General features: G+C 35.4%; 1 protein-coding gene across 1 annotated transcript in view; it reads left to right on the plus strand.

Moving 5' to 3' along the window:
- Positions 1-2,877: 2,877 nt before the first annotated feature.
- The window catches only part of LOC149527829 (U-box domain-containing protein 35-like), a 54,745-nt gene continuing 41,817 nt past the window's right edge, over positions 2,878-15,805 (plus strand). The window contains exons 1-2 of the mRNA XM_089812090.1: positions 2,878-3,509; positions 15,553-15,674. Coding sequence (XP_089668216.1) covers positions 3,332-3,509; positions 15,553-15,674 — 300 coding nt within the window. The 5' untranslated portion in view covers positions 2,878-3,331. The remainder of the gene's footprint in view (positions 3,510-15,552; positions 15,675-15,805) is intronic.

Consider the following 15,805-nt stretch of genomic DNA (forward strand, 5'->3'; position numbering starts at 1 on the left):
TTTAGAAGAGCAACATTGATATTCCTTCTACTTCTCACAAACCTTCTTCATCATCATCATTTCAATCAGATGGTAAAGATACATGAAAGGGTCATGCACTATGTGCAACCACTATTCCCCATTCTTCTAGATGGTTATTGGATTTAGGTGCTTCACACCATATGACATCTTCTTAGGATTTGTTTCGTTCTTTTGAGTCTTCTCCTACTCCACACATTTTGATCGGGAACAACACTATTATGATTGTATGTGGGAAAGGTTCTATTGACATTGATGATGGTACATTTCATGATGTACTTTGTGTTCCATCTTTGTCCTCTAACCTTCTCTCTATTTATCAGATTACACACAGTGGGACATGGAAGACAGCTGAGTTTGCACAAGATTCAGTGCATATTAGAGATAGTGAGATAAGCAATATTATTGCTACATGGACTATTGATCACACTTCTTGCCTATATTCCTTCTCACATTTTGGTCCACCATCTCCATTATCAAAGACTCACTCTCTTTTTTCACGAGAGTCTACTAAGGTGAAGTTAGGTCGCTTGAATTTATGTGTTGTTCCTGAGACTAGCATTGTGACTTCTACACCTCCACCTCCTAGTCAAATTTCATCTCTTGCACATGATTACTCTTCAACATTGCCTACTATTGCAACTTCAGCCATTGAGCCACCTATTGTAGTTGTTGAGGATATTTCAAAGGACACACATCTCCTCTTAGATGATAGATTTAGCACACCTGTTATCCCACCTCCATTGGAGATTCCATTTTAGGATTCTCATGCTTTCTCCTTTGACCATCAGCTAGGACTTCTAACTGCACCTTACATACATGGGTTTTATCATCCTTGTTCACTGCCTTTGTTTCCTTTAGCTTGGAGCCACATTGGTATGTTCATCGACACAGGAGTTCTGCCTTTCTGGGGGGCTATGGAGTCTCAAGCTTCTATCATGTAGGCTTTCATTGTACTTATGGTCTTGAGAGATTCTCTTGAGATGTTTCATTTGTGCATCTTTTTTCTATCTCTTTTTGGAATAGAGTTTTTCCCATTGGGTTTTCTCTATTTCTCCGTTTCATAGAGATTTGATTGTGATTGGGCACCTCATCAGGTCTTGTTGCTAGGACCCAAGTTTGTTTTTAGCATTGTAGTTTCCTTGCATTATTTGTGGTTACATTGTTGCTCATCTTAAGGGGTGGGGTGTTAGAGAAAAATGTTAATTTAATTTCATTAATTAAATTACCTTTTCTCTCTTCTTAAGATTTCACTTTATGCACCTTTTACATTCTCATTTAATAATTAATTAGTAATTATTAAATAATATTTACCTTTTAGGTTACCCTTTTCGGGTTTCAATCTCCTACTATAAGGATAGATCATTTGTAATTATCTTACATCTTTTTCATTTCTGAGAATACAATCTGCATATTTTCAGAGCAAAACCCTTGCCTCCTCTTGTCTTTTTCTTCTCTATGACAGGTTTTTACATGCAGGTATTCTTCGGGCTCTGTGTATTTGTATTGCTCAAATCCTTTATAATGAGTGGCAATATAGAAGCAGGCTTGAGAAGAAACTACTATTTTTACGAAGTCCCTTAACCACTCTCCCAATCCTAGTATGAATTGTAGACTGGAAATGTACATAATGATAGTCTTTAAGATAGTCATTTGGGATCATAAAAGCCAATTGTATTCCACATATAGAATCACACCTCTCTCCATTGTCCATGATATTCAAAGTTGCCCTTGTTTATCATATGCCATCTCCACCTTATTAAAGTTGTTTTAGAAGATCCACTTTTTATTGGACAGTTTCTTAGCAAGCTATTATTAAAGTCAAGTCCTTTTTATCCACATCATTTGAGGTATGCAAATTAGTGATACATAGATCAATTTTTTATGTTGAACATAAACAAAAAACAAAAATAGTTGGCTGTTTACGAGAAATTAAAGTAACCATTCCTCAACTTCCTATCATAATTGCTAATTAGAAAAAAGGAAAGAGGCAAAAACTTGAGAATGAAAAAAAAAAAATCTCAATACATAACAACTCTTTGTCAAATATTGCACTTAAAGTTAACCGTGATAATGAATTATATCTATGAAGTATTTTTTAATGAGTATTCATTCAAAATTTACCCTTAAAATAATAAGAATGACCTTATTTCAAAATACTCCCTTGACACCTCTCTCATCTCTTCTCTACACCCCTAAAGTCTCACTTTAATGTGATAAAATCTTCTTAAAATTTAAAATACACAAAAAAACATACATATATACATACACAAAAAAACATACATATATACATACACAATCATAAAATTAGAATAGTCTAGAAAACAATTCTATAATTCGAGAAAAAGGAATTTTATTTTTTTGCCTGATGGTTCAGACTTGTGAGGCAACCCAATGAAGACACGAGCATCCCTTATGGTATGAAACCCTTGCACTCACCAAGACTTGATCTTTGGTGGACTCTTTGTGAGCCATTTCAACTTCACCAACAAACCAAACACTTACAAACCTAAAAATATGGACCGAAGAATTTTGAATTCATTAATATCACGAAGATCTTTCCTCCGTACATTTAATCGACTAGTAAAAAGTTTGAGAATGAGCTCACCCATTTTCTAAAGCTCTTAAAAGAAGAGAGAACAAAAATCCTATTATATATCCATAAAATTATCTTTCCTCCATACATTTAATCGACTTCTAAAAAGTTTGACCTTGACCATGAGGTCACCCATTTTCTACATCCATTCAATAGATTATTAAGAAACTTGAGATGCATACATTTATTGTCAGCACCCTTGACGATGATAACTATGAAAGATAAACTCATTTATAAACAAAATTTCCAGATCGAAGATCCTTGCCTGGGCAGCGTTGACGCGTTATTCATGGAAGTTTCTGTTTGATTACGGCACTGGAGAGCGACCTCGAGTAAGAAATGGTCCACACAAGATCCCTTTGTAGACGTAACCCCCTCATTAGATCCTTGTAAGTACTTGCTCCGCCTCCATGCTTAAGTTATTCCACCGCATCGCTGAATATGCCTCCATGCCCTCCCGCAAATTTATACAACCGGCATGCGTGGTGGGCTCTACGTGGAACCCAGCTAAATTACTGTTGAATTTTTACAAACACAAGCGCAAATTTACAAACGACGAAGAAAGCGGGAAGCTGGAGGAGAAAACAACCCGCCTGCCGAATTAATTAGTGTTTGAAGAGTCGCCCCTTTGAAGAAATGATAATTTGGTTTCATGGTGACTTGGGTTGAGGGAGTTTTATCACGTTTCTTCTTCTCTGCCCCTGCACACTGGTTCCAATGGAGATGGAAATAGAAGAAGCCACTGTTGCCCCTTCAATAGGCGTAGCAGTGGCCGTTAGCAAAGATACCAATAGCAAACATGCAGTAAGGTGGGCATTGGACAAGTATATGTCCCCTGGTCTATCTCTGATGCTCATCCATGTTCGAGCTCGTGTCCTTCGAATTCCCACACCAAGTATGATTCTTCAATCCTTACTCTGTGCAGGATAAGATGGGATGACTGATTTTGGGTAGGCGTTGATGATTGGGTATCGAATTGTAGTTTCAGAAGCCCCTAAATGTCTTGGTACTCTCATGTTAACGAAGTCTCTCACATGCTGTTTGTTTCTGTCATATGTATTGATTGTTTTAGCAAAACTTGGGCTATTCATTAAACGTCTTATGATGCATTGTTTTTGAATTTAGATTAACAAAATGATATCTGCTTATTGATGAATACATTTTGCTCAGAGACATATCCTATGTGAACAAGATGAAAGAGCGCATGTGTTGCATATGCCGAATTGCCAACGCGTGGATTGTTTCTTATTTAGTCGATTGTATTTGTTTTGAGCTGGCGGAGAAAAAGTTAGTTTGAGAGATATTCCCAGAAAGGCCACATTTAACACTTTTGGTTTTAAGCCGTTACGCCACACAGTGGTTACTGGAACCCGGTAGTCATGCCCAGCCACAAGAGGAATGAACCCAGCCCTGGCAAAGTTAAAACTCTGACAGTTTCACTTTGGAAATCTAACAAGAACAAGATATGTTGCCCTTGAAGTGGACATTTATATACGAGAGCATAGCCCAATAAGCCAAAAAGAAATCCTTGTTAACCGGGAGGAAGTGAAACATGCGTACATAAATGGACAGCAGCTTTACTAGTATAATAAACTTGCAGCTAATATTTGAGAAGTAACTAAGAATAAGGAACATAAACCATATGAGTTATCTCCCATACATTGTCAATAAGGAAGGATATATTACATAATTTTTTCAATAAGAATGGTTGGTAAAGAATTGTTTAGCAAAATTTGTTTAACCACAAAGTGCGCCTTTTAATGGACTTGGAGAGGCTACTTCGAGAGTCAGCGAGTTGCAGCCTTCGGATGTGTTCTGAATTTAAAGTGTCAAGGGACTTAAGAGAGTCAAAGCCATATGCAATATTTCTTATCAAGCGTATGATCTTGCTCGTGAGAAACCATGTGTCAGGAACAAAATTAATTCACTTGCAGAAAGCCATGGGTAACTGCAGACTTAAGGCATCATTTTGCTATTGACGTTCACCACAAGCCCTAGTTTTAATTCGTATAAACAGAAATCCATACTGAAGCAAAATTGTCTCAGAGATTACAGGAAATGGCTAAGGAAAATATTATATTAGTCCAGAAGCATTATTGAAAGTTGGCCACATCAATTGATGCTAACTTTAATGGATTTATTTATATGAATTTATGTAAGAAAAAACCTAGAAAGATGGCTCCTCGGAAAAGCTTTTATACTGATAAAACCAATCTTGGAAAGGATTAGTAACAGTTTTAAACTGTTTGGGATTGGCCATAACTGTTTAACCAAATTACAGAGAATCCAGAAATACAATAAATACTAGCGATTGCACCTAAGGTTGCAATAAGGACGCCGAAGATAAATATGTTAAGTTATAATTTATGGTAATAAATAACATTTAGAAAATAAATTTGATTGCTTATATTTGAACAAATAGGAGTATAAAAGTTTGAGTAGCTTACAGACAGCTTTAAATGGACCCATTGAAATCAAGTTGTGTATTGCTTATTTCTAGATAAAGAGACTCATAACACATGCAAGAATCAAAACACGTGTCTGAATCATTTCAAGGAAACAGATTGTGAAGTGTATGGAAACAAATATAATTTATCTTACATATATTTTATTCTTAGAAGCATATCATATTTCCTTTGTCCTTGTAAAATTGTTTTAGCAATGAAAGAGTAACATATAAAAAGCTTCAAGTGATTTTATGGCATGACGAAGAAATAATTGGTTCCACAATAAAATATAAATAGGGTTTCTGATAAATCTAACATTAAGGGCGAACAAAAGTATTATGTGAATGAAATAAACAGGAGGAGAGTAGAGCGTGATATGGGACTTTGGAAATGGAATGTTAAAAGTAAATAGAAACCTTCATAAGCATCTATAAAGCATAAGCAGTGAAAGGGCCAAAAATGAAAAGCAACATACATTAAGTACATTGCTAAAATATAAATGATGAGTTTGCATTCCACGATGAAGGAAATAAATTATAGAAGAAGCAAATAACACTTTTGAAGAGTTCACTAATACATTTATGGAACTTAAATAAGATACCTATGCTGAATTTTTTTTTTTTCAGAAAGCAATAAACTTTAAATTCTTTGATATTTGAATGGGAAATACATCGCATAGAATAACTTGAGGAAGCCTAATTACTTGATTAATGAAAAGTACAGTTTAGGAAAATGCATGACTAATATGTACAGATATAGTGTGAATCTTCAATTTGTCTATGCTGGTTCCAATGTGAAATATTTGAAGAATTTCTTTTGACCTGTATGTAACATGTAGAAGAAGGAAACAGAATTAGGTGACAGTGTCATATAAAACATGTTGAAGAAAAATCATAATAACTTGTCAAATATAGAAGCTGATGTTCATATATAGTAAAAGTGGATGAAGGTAATTTGAATGTAGCTACCTGATTTATTATAATTCTGATGAATATGATGCCTTTGTGGAGAGTTGAAGTAAACATGCCTCCTCATTTATTCGACGAGCAACACACGGATTTGTTTGCATACGTGCATATCTGTCAAATGTGAAATTGAGCTGTATGCGCAAGGAAGAAAGCTCTTTGACTCTTGACATTGCTGTGAAAGTTAGTCCTTGGCGATCGATGTTGTCAATGTCAATTGTGGCATGTTGCAATGTAAGTCCTTGTGCTTTGTGTATGGTCAATGCCCATGCCATTTTAAGCGGAATTTGTCAACAAAGTCCACGGCTCAATGGTGTTATTGGCACATCCATTGGGTGATTATGGTCCCATGGGGTGCCTATGTAATTTTTGAAGCGGACAACAACGAAGAGTGGGAGTTGTGGTAGTTTCTTAGAGGGTGCATAAACAATTTTTTGTACTTGTCCAAGTGCACCATTAACAAGGCATGTTTCTACCCACAAATTGGAGGCTAACATGACTTCTCGCCTAATACATAGAAGTATCTATGACTCTAGTTGTTCATCAGCCTCATCTGAAATTGTAGAACCTCTCAGTTGTTCTGCAATGCAGAGGGCAATTGGCATTGTTGAAGATATTAACATTTGTTTATTATGTAACAATACCATCTCATTTGTGGCAAATAAATGTGTAGATTGTTGGAAAATGGATTGTTGTTCAGAAGTTAGTGAGGAACTTGATCTTGTCATTAGAAGTTTCCAGTCAGCAATTGTTGGTTTTGCGTTCCATAAGTTCGACAAAAGCAATCAAAAGCTTACTTGAGCATCGTCTTCCCCATTTTGGCGAAATTTTTTCTGCAAAGTAATAATAGTGTTGAAGTTGTGCCATAGTGTTCCCCCATAAGATGTTGAGGCATACATTGGAATGTCTTTCACTAGTGGTAATTGGTCCAAATCACCAAATAGAATCATTGAACGCCCTCCAAATGGAATGTTGTTTTGGCATGGAAATGCTTCACGCAACTGTCTGTCAATTTTTCTATTAGCTTTGGCCCTATGAAGCTCATTTCATCAATTAGAACGTATTTTATGAAGTGCATAGCTTGTTGGAAAGATGCAAGTGATTGACCTTGCATTGGATTGAAAGAAGAGGGAGCTATTTGATATGGTGATCCAACCTGGTTGCCCAACACTAGTCTTCACCCTCAGTGCAATAGATACTAAATGGGCAGATCTACAAAATGTCATGCCTTCAACAACTCCTTCAAGCCAACATGTAAGGAGACCACAAAATATAATTGAAAACCCTCACCTTACAACGCTTTACATGCACCATAGATTCACTGCATTTCGAGAAGAGGTTCTTGAAAAACTTCTAGGGGCAAGGGACTTTTGGTACAGGTACATAGCAAATTACCTTTACAAATGTGTTTTTATATCCATTTATATATTATGTAATAATTTTATACCCCGTAGGTATGAATGACAGTACAGAGGTACCACACATATCCATGGGTTCATTTGGCTTCCTAATGCACTAGATTTTGACAAATTGGATTGGAATAAACAATTTGTTGAAAATGCAATCGAATGCATTGATAAGTATGTCTGCTGGAACCCATGGACCTTTGAAAGTAGGAATCAAGTAATTCATCATTCACCAATAGATGATCCTTGCTTACATCAAACATGAGAGATTTTGACAAGAAACCCTCTTGATGATTACACTGAACTAGTTAATCGTGTCCAATGACATACAAAATGCACATCACAAACTTTTCTTCGAAGGAAGCAAACAAGTATGGTTTGTCGATACAAAGCCTCTAGGCCAATGCAAGACAAATCGAACATCTCTTTAGCAGAAAATGGGCAACCAAAATACAATGCTGCCGGAAATGATGACCGCCTCAACATACTCAACCCATCAATTCTGTCCATTTAAAAAGCCAATGTAGACTGTCAACCAATTTTATCAATAAATGTAGTTCTCAAATATATAGCAAAGTATGCCTCAAAATCAGAATACAAATTTGAAACATATCATTGAATGCTATCTCGTATATTCACCAATTGTGCATCCGATAGACCAGCAACAATTGCATTCAAGAAAATGCTAACTGACTCACTTGTTGAAAGAGACATTGGAGCTCAAGAAACATCCCACCTCCTACTCAAATTGCCCCTATCCATTTGTAGTAGGACATTTGTTTCCCTTTCTGTACACAAACAAATTGCAGACCATATTTCCATTTCCCCCACATCTACAACAATATCTCTAAGTCATATTGACATATGCATGTCTCGACCTCCACACCTAGAAACACTATCACTTCTTGATGCAACTCAAAAATGATCTTATAGAGCTAGTCGCAAAAACAATTAGTGGAAAAAATGATCTAAGAATGCAATAGTTCGAGTTCCTCGACGATTCACCACTATCCCTGCAAGGAATGGCAAATCATTCTACACATTTTGTTGGATATAACTAATGTTGTACTACCATTTCCAAAATATTCAGCAAGATTTAGGAAATATAGAAGAAGAGATCATACAACATTGGGAAAGCTTCAAGTCCATGGCATGTACACAGATCAAATGAAACAACAATAGAAGAAGAAGTTCCAATAGCCTAGATATGGAAGCACAACATATGGAAGAAGATACTCGTGATGAATGGCAGGTCCTTTCTGGATTACAACTAGGAGAGCCTATTCACGTTGACGAACTAAACATGCTTGGTCGACGCAGCATTAATACCAACCATGATTGGGGAGAATCTCATAGAAATACCTTTGAAGAAGTTATAGCGACTTCCTTCACTGACTCCAACTGGCAAACATTTCATATAGCCAATGATACTTACGAAACTTTGGAATACACTCTATCCCTGGAGCAAAAAATGGCTAGTGATATAGTTGCTTCCCATGCACAAGCAACCACGATGCAATCTCCACTGAAAATGATTGTTCAAGGTACAACAGGAACAGGAGAATCTCACTTGATTAAATGCATAAAAAACATAGTAATCAAATCAGCACCAAATGGGCCATCGCCGCTTCTTCTACTTGCACCAACAGGGGTAACAACATTCAATATTCAAGTGCCTACAATTCATTCAGCACTTCGGATTCCAATTAGGGAAATGACACCAATGGAAGGTCAATCAGTTGCATCTTTCCAACAAGTTATGCACTTCATTCAATATGTTCTAATTGGTGAAATGAGTTTCATAGGGCCAAAGCTAATGGAAAAAATTGATAGACGGTTGCGTGAAGCATTTCCATGCCAAAACAACATCCCATTTGGAGGGCGTTCAATGATTCTATTTGGTGATTTGGGTCAATTACCACCAGTGAAAGACAGTCCAATGTATGCCTCAACATCTTATGGGGGAACACTATGGCCCAACTTCAGTATAGTTATTACTTTGCAAAATATTTTTCGCCAAAATGGGGAAGATGATGCTCAAGTAAGCTTTCGATTGCTGTTGTCAAACTTACGTAACGCAACATCAACAATTGCTGACTGGAAACTTCTAATGACAAGATCAAGTTCCTCACTAACTTTTGAACAACAATCCATTTTCCTACAATCTACACATTTATTTGCCACAAATGAGATGGTATTGTTACATAATAAACAAATGTTAATATCTTCAACAATGCCAATTGCCCTTTGCATTGCAGAACAACTGAGAGGTTCTACAATTTCAGATGAGGCTGATGAACAACTAGAGTCATAGATACTTCTACGTATTAGGCAAGAAGTCATGTTAGCCTCCAATTTGTGGGTAGAAACATGCCTTGTTAATGGTGCACTTGGACAAGTACAAAAAATTGTTTATGCACCCTCTGAGAAACCACCACAACTCCCACTCTTTGTTGTTGTCCGCGTCAAAAATTACATAGGCACCCCATGGGACCATAATCACCCAATGGATGTGCCAATAACACCATTGAGCCGTGGACTTTGTTGACAAATTCCGCTTAAAATGGCATGGGCATTGACCATACACAAAGCACAAGGACTTACATTGCAACATGCCACAATTGACATTGCAACATCGATCGCCAAGGACTAACTTTCACAGCAATTTCAAGAGTCAAAGAGCTTTCTTCCTTTCGCATACAGCCCAATTTCACATTTGACAGATATGTACATATGCAAACAAATCCATGGATTGCTTGTCAAAAAATGAGGAGGCACGTTTACTTCAGCTCTCCACAAAGGCATCATATTCATCAGAATTATGGTAAATCAGGTATCTACATTCAAATTACCTCCGTCCACTTTTACTATATATGAACATCAGCTTCTATATTTGGCAAGTTATTATGCCTTTTATTCAACATGTTTTATATGACGCATAGTCACCTAATTCTATTTCCTTCTTCTAAATGTTACGTACAGGTTAAAAGAAAATTTTCAAATAGTTTACATTGGAACCAGCATAGACAAATTGAAGATTCACACTATATCTTTACATTTTAGTCATACATTTTCCTCAGTCATACTTTTCATTTATCAAGTAAATCAGGCTTCCTCAAGTTATTCTATGCAATGTATTTCCCATTCAAATTTCAACGAATTAAACCAATCTCGGAAAGGATTAGTAACAGTTTTAAACTGTTTAAAAACTGTTTGGAATTGACAATAACTGTTTTAACCAAATTACAGAGAATCCAGAAATACAATAAATATAAAAACCATAGGAAATATATCTGAGGCATCATATACAATGATATCCTACTGTAAATGGGATTTTCCTAGTGTAATACATTGGTAACTCATTTTGTAGCTGTATATTATGGAATATTAAAGCATTTGATGACAGTAGGCATATGTTTGTATGCTTAACAAGTTCTGCAAAATACTAGAAAAAAGTGACCTGCATGAAGAAAGTTAATTAAGACTGAAGGCTAAAACAGTTTCTGTAAAATACTAGAAGAATGTAAGCTGCATGAAGAAGGTTTCTCCAAGATTTATATGCAAGGATATAATTTTGTGCGACAGAAATGCTTTAATTGTCAAAACAGAAATTCTTTCATTTTATGCGATAAAATTTATCAATTCTCCAAACCATCTAAAATGTGCCCACTTAAGTCCAAACAATCTGCATAACTAAAGTCTTCTAGCAGCCATTCTAACTGTTAACATTCCCTCAGTGTGTCTGAAAATTGCATCAGTAGAAGTTTCCATAGTTTAAAGATTTGTTACTCGGCAAAATCTCACCATATCTCTGACATATCTATTAACATTAAGAACAAATATACTTTCAAAACAATCTTAAAAAATGCATAAAACTGAATTTAGAGAAAAGGTAAGTAGACTCTATTCATTTATATAATGATAGATCCAAAAGGAAGTTATTTGTTACAATGCACTAGTACATACCATTGGTCAGTTTCATTTACTTGTTACTGTCACTTCTAAATTCTCAAGGGGCATAGTCTAAGTTGCTGGTTTGGATATGCAGGTATGGTGACCCCCTCACCTCCTTCTCCTCTCCTTTCCTCCCCTTGATTGGGAACAACTGTACTATATAATATATCAAGGTACTGATAATTTGCCAAAAAGCAGAGGAAAAAAAATATACACCAAATTCAAAACACATTAGATGCATTCAAGTTTTCTTTCTTTCTCAAGGATTATGCCCCAACGTTTTCATTGCCCCTTGCTTGTTGTTGATTTCCTTGTATGATAGGAGGCACAAATTGGACTGAATATAAACCAAATCATACAAGTAAAACATGTAGACGGGCAATTCATTTTAATGCTTGTGGAGACATCTCTGAAACTTGCTGTTGTTTTAGAAAAAGTAAATTTAAAATTGCATTGGCAAATATCATATCCCTACCTAATGCTAAATCCAACCAAGGCTATTCCTTATCTTCATCCATGCTTGTGTCTATTACACAATGGAGCCCTCGTATACTTTACACCTAAAGTTATTGAAATCTATATTTGTTTATTTAAAAACAAGAAAGCTTGCAAAGTAGGGAATAAACTTAAAATTTCTTCCCAAAATGACCACAAAGCTTCTCCAATGTTTTTATCTTTTTGATATGAGGAATATGATATAGTAACTTTTTTTTAATAGGTGTTCAACATAAAGAAAATGAACCCAAAGTCACCATGGATACTAGTGAGACAGATGTAATAAATAGTTATCGAGTCCACCATTTTCCAAATGGAGAAAGACAACTAGATTTGTTAGATTCTCTTAGAGATCTAAAATCAAAATGCTTTAAATTTTGTTACTTCAAATTTTTCCTGCATAAATTTTTGGTTTTTGGCCATATGTTTTCTTGGAAATGAACATGCAGAACTCTCAACTTTCTCTGAACCCTTTGGGTTCATTTGGGACAGAAGAAAACCTCCAAGGTACTTGAAATGGCAGGTTGTGACTAGATTTTCTAAAACCACGCTTGCTCATTCTTTTGTTTCTGATTGAAGGAGGACCCATAACTAAGGTAATAATTGAAAATAGGTATGTTCATAAATCTCAAACATCATAGTCTCTAGTGGAGTGTCATATCAAATATGTGATCAAACTTGTAATTTTAAATAATGTTCTGGGCCACTACATGTTCCAACATCCATTTTGCTTCAACTCATATTAAGACTTGAGAACTATAACTTCTTGTATGCCATTGGACTCTATTTTATCACACAGAATTATCACTTCCACAAATTCATGCAAGATGATATTTGAGGTGGTCGATGCCTCTGATCTTCTTCCCACAATCGGTACATGCTAATTGTGTTTTGTCTTCTTCTGGCCTTCTGTTCTTCCAACTAGGGTCCATAGGATGGCCACCTGATGTCATATCTGATTTTTAAAAAGAGATGAAACCCTAGCATAAATTAAAATAAATAAGTTGAGGATGATAAAATGTGAAGTTAGACCTGAGAAGCAAGCTAAACAACACAATTTCTAAAAAGTAGAGTAATATAACCTAGAATGAGAGTGAAAAACAAAATAAAGAACAAAAGAAAGGACATTTTTAGGCTACATACACTGAAAATCAGTTGAGACTGCTTGCAAATGCAGTAAATTTTTCCAACATGTTGAAAGAGTGAGAGCCCGAAGGAGAAATTGTGAAAAAATGAAATGTTTTGATGCTTTTCTGGCTGCACTCTGTATTTATGATTTTGCTAGGAAATTTCTTCTCACAAACTCCTGATTTTTGGCAAGCTATTACTTGTAAATGCACTAAATATTATTAACATGTTGAAGGACTGAAAGCTTGAAGGAAATTTTTTGTAAAAATGAAAAGAGTTGATGGTTTTCTGGCTGCAAACTGTATTTATGAATTGTGAGGAAATTTCTTTTCACAAACTCCTGATTTCTGGCAAATTAATTCATGAGTCACTTATTGACACACTCACCTGCTGATTTGTCATGCAAGTTGGCCAGTTTTTGCATGGTTTTTTGAATTATGGAAGCTTCTGTCAAAACATACAGCCATTATAAGATGCATAATGCAACCATTTCTTGTAAGGTTCTGATTTTGGGAAACATGATATTTTTTAATTTTGAATTATTCATAGGTCTGTAATGTCTCCATTTTCGTACATTTCTGATTTTTGCCCAAAAACAATGATTCCAACTTAAGAGTGATAACTGCATTATATCCTAAATATAATTTTACCTGGAAAGATTGAACTTGTTTATGCTATTCAACTTGATATCTATAAGAATAATTCTGAAAAAAGCTATCTTATCTTGATTTTCTGCCACGTGATTAGTGATTTCAGGAACTTTGTAAAGTTGATGTAATGTCCCTTTCTTTGGGATTACCCTCTAGAGTCTACACTCCCCACCAATGGATAAGAATGCTACTGCCTGCATATATTTTGATCTCTGATTCTGATCACCATAATATATGAGTCTGCTCTTATGAGCATTGATGCTTTTGATTGCTTTTCCTGATGGTTCAATGCTTTCTTGATGACTGGATGTGTGTAGGTTTTACTGCTTTGACGCAGACCCAGCTTAAATCTGCTTATTCACCACCTTAGACCCACTCTATGCTTGACTCTAAAATGGCCGTAGTTATTGAAGGAGATTGCTTTCTCTTATATTATGATGATCAGTTCTTCTTGCCTTGAGTTGTTAGTGACTTCGGTTTATCTTTGTTATGTTGCTCTTATTCATCAGATAGGTCTGTTATCATTTATTAGATCTGCTTATATTTCTGCTAATGAATGGATGGATTTCCTTGTCTCTCTCAAATGAGTTGATATTACATCTTCAGTGGTGGGGAATCACACCTCTTCATCATGCCTGCCCTTTGTAATGTTCACAACCTTTCCCCATAATCACCCTTTGGAATAGGCACAACCCTTCATCATTTTCACCCTTAGAAAGAGTCATAACCCTTCATAATTGCCACTCTTTGAATGAGTCTCAACCCTTCATAATTACCACCTTTTAGAAGAGAAGCCACCCTTCATAATTTATGGTCTTTGAAAGAGTCACAGCCTTCCATGATAACGCCCTTCAGAAGAGTCACAACTCTTCATAAGCTTTGCCTTTTGAGTGGTCATTTCCTTTTTCTTTTTCTTTTCCATTATATCTTTCTTGATTCCACCTTCCCTTTTCTCTTCCTTCCTCTCTCCCCTTTTTCAAATGAAATTCTCTTCGTCCTTTATATTTCTCATGTTTGAAGGAGACACTGCTTTTCATTTCATGTCTTTTGAAGCTTCTAACTTAGCTAAATTTATTCATTTTATATTTTAATTTCATTATTTTATATTTTTAATTTTAATTTTATTTATTTATTCTTTTATATTTATTTTATTATTATTTATTCTGAAATCTTATTTTAAAATGGGGACATCGCAAGGTTCCATTGGTCAAAGTTGATGCTATAGTTTTCTAGTTTTAGTTAATTTTTGGAGTAAACAATCAGCACTTTTTTCAGTGCCTTGTTTCACATGAAGCCAGCAAACATTGTTCAAAGTATCTAACAAATATCTTATATATCATCATTAATAAGGGATCTTGACTTCTTCTAACAAACTTCTGAATAATAAAACCATAATGTAATTGAGTTGATTGTTTTGCCCTGATCTTACAAGAAATTTCGCATTCAAGCTTTCAATGCATTTAATTAAGATTGCATGTATCCCATTATTTTCAATGGATGTGCCAGAAAAGCTTAGTCTTATGAATGGGTTTCATCATTCACTACATTCAGAACTTCAAGTTTTACCACTGATCGGGGCATTGGATTTTCATTTACAAGCCAATAGGTGGATTTTTTAATTTGCCTATCTGAAATTTATCTTTCCACTTTAGAAGTTGATATTTTTGCACTTGACTGTAATTTAAAACTTTCTTTCCCAGTGTCTCTGTCAAAATGAAGAATCACATAGCGATGTCCTCAACAAATCCTTGTCTTGTATATAAACTTTAGGATTTCATTCTGGGTGCCAGAGCTACAAGGAAGTTAGAATGAAAAGACAAATATAGACTTAAATCATTCAATTTCTAGGTTGCATCGAGCTGATTTGGTTTGTTTCTTTTTTTGCATCTTTAGTGGGAAATTATGTACCAATTTCCCAGGTCTGCGAAGATGCAGTTGCTGGTTATATGCAAGGGGTGGAAGCACAAACAAAGGAAATGTTGTTACCTTATGAAGAGCTGTGCAGAAGGAGACAGGTATCTGTTAAAATTATCTGGTTTATACCATGCCATTTAAACCTTGTGCCCAGGCTGGCAATAATTTGAAGAAAGTTATTTGCAGTAATCAAAATTACTAGATGAAGATGTACTAAGTGTATTTACCAGTT

This window comes from Cupressus sempervirens, unplaced genomic scaffold, assembly GCF_028749045.1.
Source record: "Cupressus sempervirens isolate cs-2001-9-10 unplaced genomic scaffold, ASM2874904v1 CseChr00s100002_03, whole genome shotgun sequence".
NCBI lineage: Eukaryota > Viridiplantae > Streptophyta > Pinopsida > Cupressales > Cupressaceae > Cupressus > Cupressus sempervirens.